General features: G+C 33.7%; 1 protein-coding gene across 1 annotated transcript in view; it reads left to right on the top strand.

The window, feature by feature from the left end:
• Positions 1 to 3,860: 3,860 nt before the first annotated feature.
• LOC133173942 (uncharacterized) overlaps positions 3,861 to 15,075 on the top strand; it is an 86,845-nt gene continuing 75,630 nt past the window's right edge. Inside the window, exon 1 of the mRNA XM_061309007.1 lies at positions 3,861 to 4,005. Within this exon, the coding sequence (XP_061164991.1) occupies positions 3,928 to 4,005 (78 nt within the window). The 5' untranslated portion in view covers positions 3,861 to 3,927. The remainder of the gene's footprint in view (positions 4,006 to 15,075) is intronic.

Here is a 15,075-nt window from a genome sequence, read left to right as displayed (position 1 = left end):
TTTATTCAAAGAAAGCAACGAGTGGAGATCTTCCTGAGAAAAAAATTAGTCTACAGAATTTCTTGGATTCAACAAGTGAAAAACAAGAAAATCTTTAAAGGAATATTCATTTAATTAATTAGTAGGGTTTTGAGACTAAATGCAAAACCAACACTAATCTATCCATTTCTCGCATCAATTCTCTTTTACATCTTCTGAAGAAATGTCATTTATAAATTCATAGAAGTCCCCCTCTGCGTTCATGTTTTTTATCTGTCAGTGAAGATCACAGGTTCCTGAGTAACATGACTATATAAGTATAATTTCGCGTTATAACGCGAAAGTTTCGCGTTTATTCGCGAAAGTTACGCGTTTATTCGCGAAAGTTACGTGTTTATTCGCGAAAGTTACGCGTTATAACGCGAAAGTTACGCGTTTATTCGCGAAAGTTACGCATTATAACGCGAAAGTTACGCGTTATAACGCGAAAAATATATTTTTTTTTACCTACGAAAATGAGCTCAATGGGCTTTCGTAACAGTATTTATGGCAAAATTTTTTTTTTCATTTTTTGCACTGTAAAATATCCAAATTTGGGATATTATATAACAAACGGGCCATTATATCACATTTGAGCGATTGTTTCAAACCTGTTCTACGGATTTCTTAATGCAGTTTGAAAATATTGCATTGTTCTCAAGCATGTTTCCTGTTAAAATTAAATCTTTATAAATGTAGGACTCGGACCAAGTACGATGGGACTCCAAAGCCTGCGATGGTCTGCCAAAGTCCCTTGTCTGTGCCATTTCCGATGGTTTGATATTCCAAATCCTGATGGTTCACGTGCAATCGCCAACGTCCGAAGCTGTGACACGCCATTTGAAGTGCGATGTGCCAAAGTGCGATATGGTGTTACCACGCCCAAGTCCGAAGGTGTAGATTGTATCTGGTACTTGATACAGACCCGTAGGAAGCAATTTCAGTTCGGGGGAGGGGGGGGGGGGCACAGCCATACATTTTTCAGTTGACAGTTGAGGGGGCAGTACCAAAAATTTCCTGACAAGCAAAAACTACCAAAAATTCCTTGACAAACAAAAAAAAAAAAAAAAAAAAAAAAAAAAATCAGCCGTTTTTATTGAGGGGGCACAAGCATATTTACTATAGTAATCTATATATCGGCAAAATTATTTGGGGGCACGGCCCTCCCGTGCCCCCCTCCTCGGTTCCTACGGCCATGTGATACTTCCCGTGTGTAGGGGGTGAGCGTCTATATACAGTGCCAGTGAAATCTCTAAAAACAGGATAAAAACCCGATTTTGTTCAGTGAGCTGCAGAGCTGGGTATTAAAGCTGTCCAGTGTCTTGGCCTCCACTATCTCCCCATGGAAGCTGGTTCCAAAGCCTTATCGCTTAAGGGAAGAATGAAGAGTGGTAAACATGTGGTATAAGGAACCGCATTGTGGCCTCTGGTCCGCAGTGACGCACGCTGTAGGTGTTGATCAGCTGGAATGTTTACTAGGTGGTGTACAATCCTGTATAACACAACCACTCGTGTTGTACGTGCCTCGTCGTTGTTTAAGAGTTTGTCACTGGAGTTGTTGATGTTACATTAGTGGTGCGGTGAAAGTCTCCAGTGGCAAATCTTACTGCTCTGTGTTGTACTGCCTCAAGCTTAGTGATGTTATGTTTAGGTGCTGGGCTCCAAACGTTAGCGGCGTACTCCAGCGTTGGTCTCACTAGTGTGGAGTAAAATTATACATTTATTGACTGGGTTCGAGGGGAACATGCGTTTTGTCGGACCCTATATAGAACGAAACTGTTTGCCTGGTCCAGAGATGTTTGAAAAAGTAGGATTGAAGCTGGCGATACCCCCACACCATCGGACTTTGGCGTGTCTTAATAGGAAACGAGCCATAGGACTTTGGCGTCTGTAAGGACATCAAACCATCGTGGGTCGGCACACGTACACCATCGGACTTGAGTGAGAGCATTGGACTTTGACGAGACAGTTGGACTTCGAGTCCAAATTAAGAAAATATTCATTTAATTATGGAACACGTCAAAGTAGACAGGAATTTAGACGTATTATTACGTTCAGACAATAAAACAGTATCAATTACAAAGATATATTTAAACATTGAATCATTATTTTTTGAAAGATATAGTCTCATAACTGCAGCGGTGTGTGGAAACAAATTTTCATAACGTGCTAACACGCGTTACTCAATTTGTTTGCACACACCGTTGCAGTTATAAGCTGTATCTTTCCAAAAATAATGATTCAGTGCTTATATTTACGTTTTTTAACTCCTTGTCTTGACTTCAAAGGTGATTTATATTTCAAAATCCCTGTATTATCCATCGGGTAAGTTACACCGTTGCAACAGCTTATGTTCGATGTGAGCGTGAATTTTGATTTTCGCTTATGACGTTGCACTTCCACGGCGTTGAACGTTTGTGACGTCAAAGTAAAACGCATACTTTAACCTTTTGACCCCTTGTCCGTGTTATGGTGTTTTGAATGCCGTAGCTTTCCTCACACTTAATAAGCAAAATACATAATGTAAATATCCAATTTTAACGGTCTCACAAATGCCTGTTTGTTCACCAAGAATACCATTAATAAAGATATGAGATGGGTTAAAAGATATCACCTTGCTTAACACAACATTCAGGCTTTGCCGAGACCATTAGCAAACTTTATCTTAATTTTTGTATAATCTCATACATAGAAAATATGATATTGAACATATTTGTGAATAAATTAGAAGTCTAATTAAAAAAAAGTCCAACTCTCCAAATAGTGTCAAATGTTTACGGAGATGGATAACAGTTACATACCCCCCCCCCTTTTCTGTTTTTATAATGCTCTGATGCAAACTCAAATGTAACAATGTGATCTGATATTCTACTCCTTTTTTTTAAAACATCGATTTTCAATAATTAGTGATACATCATTAATAAAATCGTACCTCTTTAAAGCTATATATGGCGTATCTGCATGAGCTAACAAATAAAAATAAGAGATTAAGTGTAGATCAACATGATATTTGTTATTAACGTTCAAATTAAAATTTTCACCGATTTTGAAATTGAATATCCCCACGTTTCTGTAGTTAAATTGACTTTAAACTGTGTCTGATATTTAAATGCGGAGTCGGTAAATAAATCGGTTATTGTTTTAAATCTCTGATATCTATAAAACGCGATTGATTTAAATTGTGTAATTTACAGGAAAGTTCTATCTTTGTATAAAGTAATAAAACAAATAGAAAGATCTTTTTGATTTTAGCTAGTCTGAACTTATCAAAAATACGCAATATATGACTTTAATTAGGGTCAAATTGTCACCAGATTTGAAATTAGATATTATACAAGGATGTCTATTTACCATATCTTAGATTTTTTTTATGAAAATCATTTCTTGAACTGTATTGAGAGGACTAATATCTCTCTCTAATTTTTGTTTAAAACATTAAATTGTTCTGAAATAAATCATCCTGATTGTTATTTGCAGTATTCAGTGTTTTAAAGTTGCACAGGGAAGATCGGGTTCTTTTTCCAAAAACCTAGGAAAAAAAATAGAAAAACACACTAAAAACAGTTCCGAAGCAACGAATTCATCAGTTGTGGGAAGGCAACCTCTCAAAAAAAAAAAAAAGAAAGAAAGAAAACAGTTCTCGACCTTACAGTGCTCAACAAAAGGGGGGGCAGCATTTAAGGCCTAGCACGGATTGGGATCTGCTCCGACGCGATTTTGAAGTATTTGTTATACCTTTTCCTTCCTCGGTTTTATATAAAACTTTCCATAGTTCATTTTCTTCTTGATAAGTAAAAAATATAACTTCAAGTGCAAAATCGTCCAAAACCCGGATTTAAGTATTGGATAGTGCCAATTTTAAAAATAGTCATTTTTGATCTGCATCCGGTTAACGAAGCACGAAAGAAAATGACAACAAAAAAGAAAGAGTCTAGCAGTGAACCAGTGTTTGATCTTGAACAACAGTTTATATTACGATTACCTCCAGTGAGTACTGTTTTTGTTTTACATTCCTGAAGAACAGGAAAAGCTTGTACAGAAATAAGCACAGGGCAGTGTCAGGCATAGGTTATTAGGTACTTGAGAAATGTATACCATATTTTGATTTTGTTTGTGTGTTTGTTTATTCAGGAAAATGGCATATAGGATGCAGCACAACTGGCACATGAAATCTAGCATACTCAGTAATTATAAAATGCAATTAAAAAATACCATTGTTCTTAAACCAATATCACTAAATTATAAAAAGAAATACTTATGAAAATTATAAGTTATAATTTTAAAGGTGCTTAGACACAGATTTGAACTCAATATTTTCTCAAATTTTCTGTATAATATCACGACTTATATATTGCAATAGCATTTCACACGAAAATATAATTATAAACTTATTTTATCTGGAAATTATTGGAACTACGAATTCCGGGACGCGTTTCATTAACACATCTTTGCTCTTACACAAATTTTAACTTTATCCTTAATATTTATGAAAAGAAGCGACTTGTTATGTATTAATGAAAAATATTGCATCTATAATCCAGAAAATTCAGAGTAGAAATGATCGAAAGCAAAACCAACACACCAGTATTGTCAGTCCGTGCTCTGTGATGTGTACAGAGTTTAACAAATTGAACACACCCGTGAAACGTAAACTGGTTTTATAAACAGGGCATGAGCTCTGTTATTGTTAATATTTACGATTCACCGGGTGTGTTCAATTGTTAAACTCTGCACACACCACTGAGCACAGACTGACAATACTGTGAGTGGGTTTTGCTTTCGAACATTTCTACTCTGAAGTTTCTGGGTTATAGTTTTAATATTTTTCATTAATACACAACAAAATTGCCACTTTTCTTAAGCATTAAGAATAACATTAAAATACGTGAAAGTGCAAGGATGTGTCAATCCAACGCATCCAGAAATTCGAAGTTTTAATAATTTCGAGATGAAATAAGATTTTTATTATATTTTATATGAAATGCTATAGCAACATATAAATCATGAAATTATACAGAAAACTTGAGAAAATGTTAACTTCAAATCTGTGTCCAAGCACCTTTAAAGGAACACACACACACACACACCCTTGTTTGTAAATCCAGCCAACTGACTACATTTGAAATTTTACCTTCATCTCGCTTCACCGATTTAGAGGCTTGAAAAAGAGAAAGTAAGACCAGAATATACCGAGGTTAACCTTAGGATTTCTCTGTATCTATAGGAATTTTTGATATCTTTTACTTTAAGTATATTGAAATTCGACATGAATCTCACTACATTTTTACACTTATTGAACACACACGTGCAAATCAGTACAGCTAATTCAACCGTCAATTCACTACAAGGTTATAAACACACAGGAAAATCGCTACAGCTTGTGATCATGTTTAATTTTTTAATTGCACAGTTTATTTTATTTTATGTACTGGTATAAATGGTGTATGTATGTACAAGACAGTACACAAGATCAAAGGAAAAGATTGGATATACGGCAAAAATGTATGTTATCAGAGCTGTTCCCATGTTGACATATACATGAATACAGCATGTACAGCGCCGGTCTAACATAAACTCTAATTAACATTAATCTCAGAGTCGATAATTGAAGATATCTTTTAATAATCAAGGACATCATCAATTCATTTTTTATTATTAATAATGGAATGAACGATACTTTCTTTTAATGAAAGAACGGAAAAAATCTTTTTTAAGACAATCTCTAAGTTGATTCTTTGCGAGTAAATTTTCCGCCACTGTATTGATAGGCCTATCTTCGATTCAATTGATAAGCGCATCAAATCAATTATTGCTCTCCTTTATTGAATAGTTGCGCATATAAATCCAGCTGATGAGAGGAATAACTGATCTGATGCTCTCACTCATTCAGAAAATGTATTTCAAGCAGTATCCTAAGCATGTCTTGTATCTTTTTTTTCCATGTAACATCTGTGCAAGATTCGTTAAGCTAAAAACTAGTCCCCTACTGGTAAAAACGGTTCTTTCCTCAACTGTCTGCCTGTCTGTCCCTCTGTAAGTCCTTCCCATGGCACTTGAATTTTCCGCCCTTTTTCTACAGCTTGCAAATATTGAACTGATGTTTGGTATGTGAGTCTACCTTTACTAAGTTACAGATCAAGTTTGAATTTCCGCTTTCAAGAGTTTTGACGGAATTACGGGCATTTCAATTTTTTAGGAGAACCAGATAACATTTGCCGGTAGGGTGCTAGCATTGCATATGCAATACTCTCAAAATGCTTGTTAAAGTTACGAAAAAAGCTACTCCCTAAGCACCTAAATGGTCACTTTTGCTGATAATGAAGGAAAAAGCAGCATCCGAAGCAATACTGCTATTATCAGCAGTCAATATTAGCTGCTCGGCATTAAGCTAGATAACTTGCGATTTATAAGTTCTTTCAAAATTTAGAGTAGTGGCATGTTTGAAATATATATTCTTTCAGCATCGAATTTTCTTTAAATTTTTCCCAAAAAATCCCTGTGTGAAGAATCGTGTGGTCAGTTAGTAAAAAAACAAAGTCGAACGTCAATTCATCATAGTTTCAAAACAGTAAATATTCCGTGATCTGGGTAACCAAAAAGTTAGTGGAATTAATTGTATTAATGATAATTCATTCTCATTAATACCCAATGATAATCGCCCAAGTTCAAGTGCAAGTTCAGTTTATTCACCCAACCCAAAATAATAGTACATGGGATACATTTATAACATATATATATATATATATATATATATATATATATATATATATATATATATATATATATATATATATATATTTCATATATATATATATATTTCATATAAACTGTTCAGAGGTACAATATCTATATATACAATGCAAAAACATGATAAAAAATGAATAATGATAAAAATACTTCGCCGTTCCATTTTTAACCATTTTCAAGAGAAAATTCTTAAAAGATTACATATAGTCATATACCCTAATGTATAGTTAAGAAGATGCGAAGACTCCCTGACCGCTTGGGAAAGTGTGTTTTAACACCCTACTGCTCAGATTGACCGGTGGGGGAGACTTTCAATGATTTGAAAATACGCTATCTAACAAGAAACATGTGGTTTAGCTAGAAAATGCTAAAATGCATTCTCTAAACGGACAGGGTGTCTCAAGCCGCCTCAATACCCTTGATAGATTCAGGGCAAAGCCCAGATGATGGCGCAGAGGACTAAAGTCCCTGAAAGCTCCGGAATTTTGACGATGCAAAGCCATTTTATTCACAGAAGAAGTTGGAGAATAGATATATTTTTGTTCTTATTCTAGTGAGGCATACTGGGCGACTGAAATTTCTCGGTACTACATTAATAGAGTATTTGAAATTTTTTTAAAGAAGATAAATCAATCATAAGTTAATGAAATACATTATAACGTGTATATAAACAGAAAATTTAAAAGGGTGTTTTAGTGATAACATTTTTGTATCGTGTTCCTACAATGAATTTCAGTATAAATATGAAAGTAAAAATTAAGAGAAAATTCATATACGAAGATGGCTTTCTATGCAAACTTCGTGATAATTATAGTTTTGTCAATGATAAAATATGTACAACCTTTGATTTTGAGTATCCTATGCCCTGAAGGAGTATTAATTTTTTTTAATCAATTTACTTTGGGGGAGACTAAACGACGTGCATGCTTGAGCATATAAGGAAATATGGAAGCTCTGCCATACCAGCCAAATTAACATACTTTTTATGTTACTTGTGTTAAAGATATATTCAAATAAAGCATGTAAATTGAAATGATAAAAAAAACATGTGATAATTGGTTAGAAATTTTAAATATTTCAGCAATATTAATAATGCCATCACATTGTTGGGGCTCGAGTTAAATTCCACTGATGAGAAGAATGACTGAATTTAATTGCTGCTAGCATCAAATCAATTACTGATCTCATCAATTCAAATGATGCGCGCCTTAATTTTTCTAATGTTTGCCAGCATCAATAATTCGCATTAATTCAATTGATGAGAGCAATAATTGATTGGCACTTCAGTTCTTTTGAGAGCAATGATTGATTTAATGATATATTTCAAGTAATTTAAGATGACTTCACTATTTCGTGTTTAAGAAATACAAGAATACAAGAAAACAATGGATAAATGTATTAAAGAATATTCTTTATCTATAACGTCAAAATTAGAAAATTTACAGAAAATTGATATTAAGGAATATTGGAGAATTTTAAATAGTTCGAAGGCTAGATGTAAAACTGAAGTTGATATCAAAGCAATGTACGATTTTTTGAAGAAAAAAAAATAATGAATCTAAAGATGATGAAGGTGATGTAGATGATAATGATGTCAATTTCGATAATAACTCCCCTTTAAATTGTCAAATCTCTGCAGAAGAAATCTTGCAAGCAGTTAACAAACTGAAAAATAATAAAGCTCCAGGGTATGATCAATTCTGTAACGAATATATTAGTACAACAATATCATGTTTTTTGCCACTATATGTTGACCTTTTCAATTTGATTTTTGATACTGGTTTTGTACCTGAGGAATGGCTTATTGGTATCGTTAAGCCAATGTATAAAAACAAGGAAGACCCACCTCTTCCTGAAAACTATAGACCAATAACACTATTAAGCTGTTTAGGAAAAGTATTTACCAGTATTTTATGTGAGCGTTTGGATACTTTTTCTGATGAATTATAATTGATTACTGAAGCCCAAGCTGGCTTTAGAAAAGGATATGGTACAAAAGATAACATATTGATATTAGATTTTTTGTGTAAATTTGTTTCTTTTAGTAAGAAAAAACTTTATTGTGCATTTATTGACTTTAAACAAGCCTTTGATGCTGCTTGGCGATCGATCTGGTTTGTGGTCCAAAGTGTTTAAAAGTGGTATAGATGGTAAATGTCTAAGATTTATCAAATATATGTACAGTGGTATTAAATCGAAGATATATATTGATCAAAATATCTCTGAATTTTTCATGTGTAACCTTGGGGTAAGACAAGGGGAAAATTTATCCCAATTTCTTTTTACTTTATATATTAACAATTTGGAAAACTATTTATTGCAGAATAATATTGAAGGGGTTACGAGATTTGATGAAAAATTAGAAATTGAAATGCAGATAATATTTAAACTTTTTAGACTTTTTTATGCTGATGACACAGTTTTATTATCTGATAATCCAGAGGATTTACAAAGATCTTTGAATATTTTCTCTGATTATTGTGACAATTGTAAGCTTCAAGTAAATACAGACAAGAATAAAATAGTAATTTTTTCTAGAGGAAGAATACCAAAGAAAATATTTTTGTATAGAGGTGCACCAATTGAAATTGTGAACGAATTTAAATATTTACAATGTAGGTGTTATCATGTCTCGTAGTGGTTTCTTCAGAAGTGCCAAAACACATTTAACTAAACAAGCATCAAAAGCCATGTATGGAGTACTTAGAAAAATAAGGTATTTTAATTTACGGTATACACTTAAAATTTCTGAAATTTGTTTTACATGTTAAATCCAGCACTCCAAATTGTATGGTATATATATGGGGAAACTGGGCGATACCCTTTAATAATACGTATAAAGGCACGAATGATTACTTATTGGGCTAAACTTTTGATGTCACATGAACGTAAGTTTACATATATAATGTATTGCTTTCTCCATAAATGCTTTTCTGAAGGTTTATTTATGCATCACACATATTAATAAGGTACACTACTAACACAAATGTCGAGTCACTATACTACTAACACATGTCGAGTCACTATACTATTAACACACATGTCGAGTCACTACACTACTTACACACATGTCGAGTCACTACACGACTGAAATATACATTAAAAATAACAATATTAAATCACACGATGAGCTATACCAGAAACACATATAAAATTATACATTCCCAACACATGAGTCAACATACTACATGTACAACTCACATAACAAACAACAAAATTACCACACATAATAAGCTACACTACTAACACACATGTGGAGTCACTACAGAACTAACACACATGTCAAGTAACTACAGAACTAACACACATGTCGAGTCACTACACTACTAACACACATGTCGAGTCACTACACTTCTAATATATATTAATTACAACTAACAATATTAAATCACACACAATGAGTTATACCAGTTACACATATAAAATTATACGTTACCAACACATGAGTCAACATACAACATGTACAACTCACATAACAAACTAGAGGTACTGTGAGCACTGAACTCACTGAAGGATACCCCCGCCTCCGATATGATTATAAAGGCAAAGTCCATGTTTTGCTCTGAGAGACCCGAAATAAGTGACAGATCAAAAAGTAATATACGAGGTGCACAATGGCACTATGTAATAAAAGATCGGGGGGGGGGGGGGGGCTAGGGATAAAGTCTACTACATGTATATAACATAAATAATTGTTTAGAGTGGTGAACGAGGTATAAATGTTTTATAAAATACAAAATATTATATATATATATATTATCGAAAAATTTTAGTCATATCTAGCTGCAGATATATACATGTAGCTCTCCACTGGTCTGAAAAAAATTGAATGGTTGTCATATTGACAAGATGAGAAAATCTGGGAATAAAAGGGGAAAATTAGCATTCCCTGGAGGTTAAAAAAGGTTTGAGTACAGCCATTTTGAAGCAGTCGGTCGGGAGAGGACAAACAATTTTTTAAAGATGACCTCATCATATTCTGTATGGCCTTGCCATACAGGTTTACGTATGAATTGATATTATTTAAATATCAGAAATGAGCGATATTCATAAATCATAGCATGTATATTAATTAAGTTTCTGACTGAAGCATACCTGGGAATACAGAGGGGATACCTTTTATATCAAATTGAATTTTTAAGTTCGCCCTGGGGCTTACTCTAGGTTGCACACCAGTATCAAATTTCAATAATTATATATTAATTATTACCAAAATTACGAAAATTATAGAAGACATACATGTAACTCGTCGAAAACAAACTCCTCGAGAATTTTTTTTCAGACTTTATAAGACAATGCTTTCTAAGCATACAAAAACTTCCAGACAGGCAAGCGAGTTTATCGAAGTCGAACAGGTGCATGAAAGTGACGCACAGGACTTAACCAGCCTTCCTTAAATACGGTATAAAAAAAACAACAACAAACAAACAAAAAACAAAAAACTACAGGACTGCTTTGTTCTCACATCTGGTAAAATTTTCGAGGGAAGTATTGAAAAATAAATGTGTGTTGGACACGTTTTGACGTAAACTTTTAGTTTTTACGCTATCCAATAAACCCTGTCCATAATTTTCACTTTTTAACAGAAAGATACACTGTATCTGAAATACAGAGGGTCGACCTTTTACATCGTGTATATTCCAACATACGGGGTGTATGCTACGTTGTGCACGGGGTATATGCTTTCGGGGCGATAAAAAGGGGGTCAATGTATCCTTTTTGTACATTATCAATATTTCAATTTATGGATATATTTCGCCGGAAAGCATATGCATACGGAAGAAAGCATTATCTAAGAAGTATATGGATACCTATGAATCCACTGTACACTTTCTAGTTTTATCAAACACCTCAACACAATTCCGAGGATCAGAGCAAGATTGACGCTACATTGTGTTTATGATCAATTGTACCATTAGTTAGCTGGGTTTTTTTTCCTTTTATTAAAACAGCCCCGTAGTAAGCAAATTCAGTTTGGGGGGCATAGCCATACATTTTCAGTTGACAGTTGAGAGGACACAAGAATTCCTGACAAGCAAAAAATAAAAAAGGGCATCAGACGTTTTTATTGAGGGGCACAAGCAAATAGTATCTATGTTTCCTATAATAATCTATATATCCGCAAAATTATTGGGGGGGGGGGGCACGCCCCCACCCCCGTGCCCCCCGGTTCCTACGGCCATATAAAAGTGTAGGTTATCAGTACATAACAAACAATATTATATGGGGTAACTACTACATATCAGAACAAAGCTTCGCTTTATCACCACTTTCATATTACTGTTAAGTACACGTTATCTGTATAAATGTATGCATAAATTGTCTGTTTATAAAACAGTTCGTATTTAAAGATATTGACGAAAATTCAATGTTGTGCCCGGGGTGTATGCAGCATGTTGCACCCGGTTAATCCAGATACCCAAATCGTATTCTGCTGATGTCTGTATCTCAATGATAATGTTCAGAAACCCTACAGGTACAGATACAGGCTTACACATTGAACTAATTTTCAGTTAAAGGGGGGGGGGGGTTGCACCTATTAGAAAGTCCTTGGTACGCAAAAAAAAGGATCAACTGATGTTATTTTCGATGGGCCCAACTGTAAATATGCTTTATTTTCTATTCTTGAGTAAATATTTGCAAACTAATAGCCCCTTCCCTCCTCCCCCATGCTTCAAAGAATTAAATCTATTCAACCATACTTTCATTCTGATGTATGTTTTCAACATTGAGTTACCTGTTTAAAGCTTAAGCATTAAATGTATTTATTTCAGTAGTAGATATACATAGAATACATCATTAGGTAAATGCATATTTTACCCTATCCAAAAGTAAATAATTAAAATGTAATTATAAACTGAAAACAAATGGCGATTGTTAAAACAAAATTGAAGAATAGTCATTCGTATATTTTTTAAATCGATTTTCGTATTGAAATCTACACTTGGGATAAGAAATATCTTAAAATATTCTACTAAAAATAGACTATAATAATATAAATTACAATTTTAAAGTATGAATATCATAATAGTACTATAATTTGTTCCTTGGCATAAATTATTAAAATAAAGAATTCAGAGCAATTGATTAAGGCAAATACATGGCCATTACATTGCCATTGCTACCTACCTGCAGGTAGAGGTATGATTACTTCACCGCCCCCCCCCCCCCCCCCTTGTTTTATTACCTGAACACACAGGCAGATTTAACACCTTTAATCGAAGCAAACGCTGGTAAAAAAAAAAACAAACAAACAAACAATAGCACCATAAATGTGACACTTTTTACATTTATTTTTTGGGGCATAAGCAGCACAACTCAAAGCAGCTGAACAGGGAATAGCAAGTCTTGCCTTAGAGATCATATTGAACGACAAGGGTAAACAATTCTTTTTTCAAATGATATAAACCCATTCTCTGAAAATTTATGCAAGTAGCATTTTGCACTACCTGGACCTTTAAATGTAAGCAGACCTTTTCTTATACGCGCTGGACCTTTTCTTTAAAAAGTTATCGTATTAGCCCCCCCCCCCCCCCCCCGATCTTTAAACGATGCGGAACAAATAATATGCAACACCGGTCAATCGGTAGGGGTTGCTTACTCCTCCATGGCACCTGATCTGTTTTCAGGGGTCTATTTTTGCTCTGCCCATAATCTGTTTTGATTAAATGAATTTTTCAGCATGATTACGGTTCAGGGGGTCGTGACATAAATGTACTTAAGTCCAAGACCATGCTAAAGTAGGACTTAAGTACAGTCTTAAAACTTAAGACCATAACTAGAAGCGTGCTAAGATTTGACAATCTTAGCAAAACTTAGGCAGTCGGTAGAGGTGACTTAAGCATGTTTTAACTTCTTTAAACACATATTTAGAACTATTCAAAGGTTGACTTTCGACGTCAAAACATTCATCTAATCATAGTATACATTAAAGAAAATAATTTTCTCTATTTAATATTGGTATATATAAGAATTTTATTTTTTCGTCGGGGGAAGGGGGAGGGGGGTGATATTGATCACTGATTCCAATTTCACTCTCTAAATGACATTCATGTAAAGGCAAAATTTTATTTTTGGGATACGATTGAATGTTAGTGGGACCTAGGTTATAAACACTAAGCATTATAAGTTAATTGTACACAGTAATCATGGATTTTTATATTCAAAAATGAGATGATATAGATTTATTTAAAAAAAAACACAGAAAAATTGTCGTTGAATTAAAGGGTGCTTACTAGAAAACTAATAAAGAGTGTCTGCTTAAATAAGATTAAACGTAGAATGCAACAAGCGTGGATTCAGACAGAGTTCACTAATATAAGAGAGAGAGAGAGAGAGAGAGAGAGAGAGAGAGAGAGATGTAGGAGGTATACGAAAAATTATCTTCTTTTCCATCCTTGATTAGAATTGTAAATAAGTATATCATAAAACGTCTGCAGTCTTTGTCTGCTGATATGGGCTGATTCATCGGAGTAAAAAGAATTTAATATGTCCCTATTGTTTTATTAAGAGTTTCAATTTCAAGTACATAGATGTTCGGTTATCGTGCAATGTCTGCGAAAGTGACAATTTGAAAGCAAGTGAACCTTTGTCAAAACAAAAGAATAACGACAAACATTGCAGTCTCTAGTGATAAACAATATTCATGCATTTACAGTGAACCACTATTTTGTGTCCGTGCAATATTTATTTTCAAATATTCAGACTAATTTTAAACAGAATATTTTTAATACGAAATCTAATCTAACCTAGCTAAAACCGATAGGTAAGGACGTCAACTTTAATCTATGTGTAATTAAAAACGCAACTAAATCATTTTTTAGAATACATGTATATATATAAATAAATATGAAAATTATGATGATTCATAAAATATTTTGAACGTAAGTTTGACTTAGCTAAGACCTAGCTAAGTTCATTTTATGTTACGGTTTAAGACAAATTTAAGTAGTACCTAGGCAGGTCTTAAGATTGCGCCTAAAACATACTTATGACCCTACTTAATAGTAAAAAAAAATCCGGAACCTTTCGGAGAGCCGTGGACAAATTTAATTGTAATCTCTTGTTTTATTCTTTACACTTTAATGCTCGTTTTATAAATAGCTTTTTATTTTCTCAATATCGAAACTTGCAGGACGGTCAGGGGTCTTTGAAGCCTTCCATCTTATTCAGAGTTAATAAAGAAACAAAATTATGAATTTCGATACACATCCCATTTCAGGAAACACGACCCCTTATAAGTAAGGACGTTATATACATATATGCATGTGAAGGAAAACTGCTTGTTGGTAAAAGTGTTTAATCTCACCC

Source organism: Saccostrea echinata, unplaced genomic scaffold (genome assembly GCF_033153115.1).
Source record: "Saccostrea echinata isolate AGI-Se365-2 ecotype Australia unplaced genomic scaffold, CSIRO_AGI_Sech_v1 ptg000056l, whole genome shotgun sequence".
Classification (NCBI taxonomy): Eukaryota; Metazoa; Mollusca; class Bivalvia; order Ostreida; family Ostreidae; genus Saccostrea; species Saccostrea echinata.
This window is presented reverse-complemented; position numbering and strand designations above follow the sequence as displayed.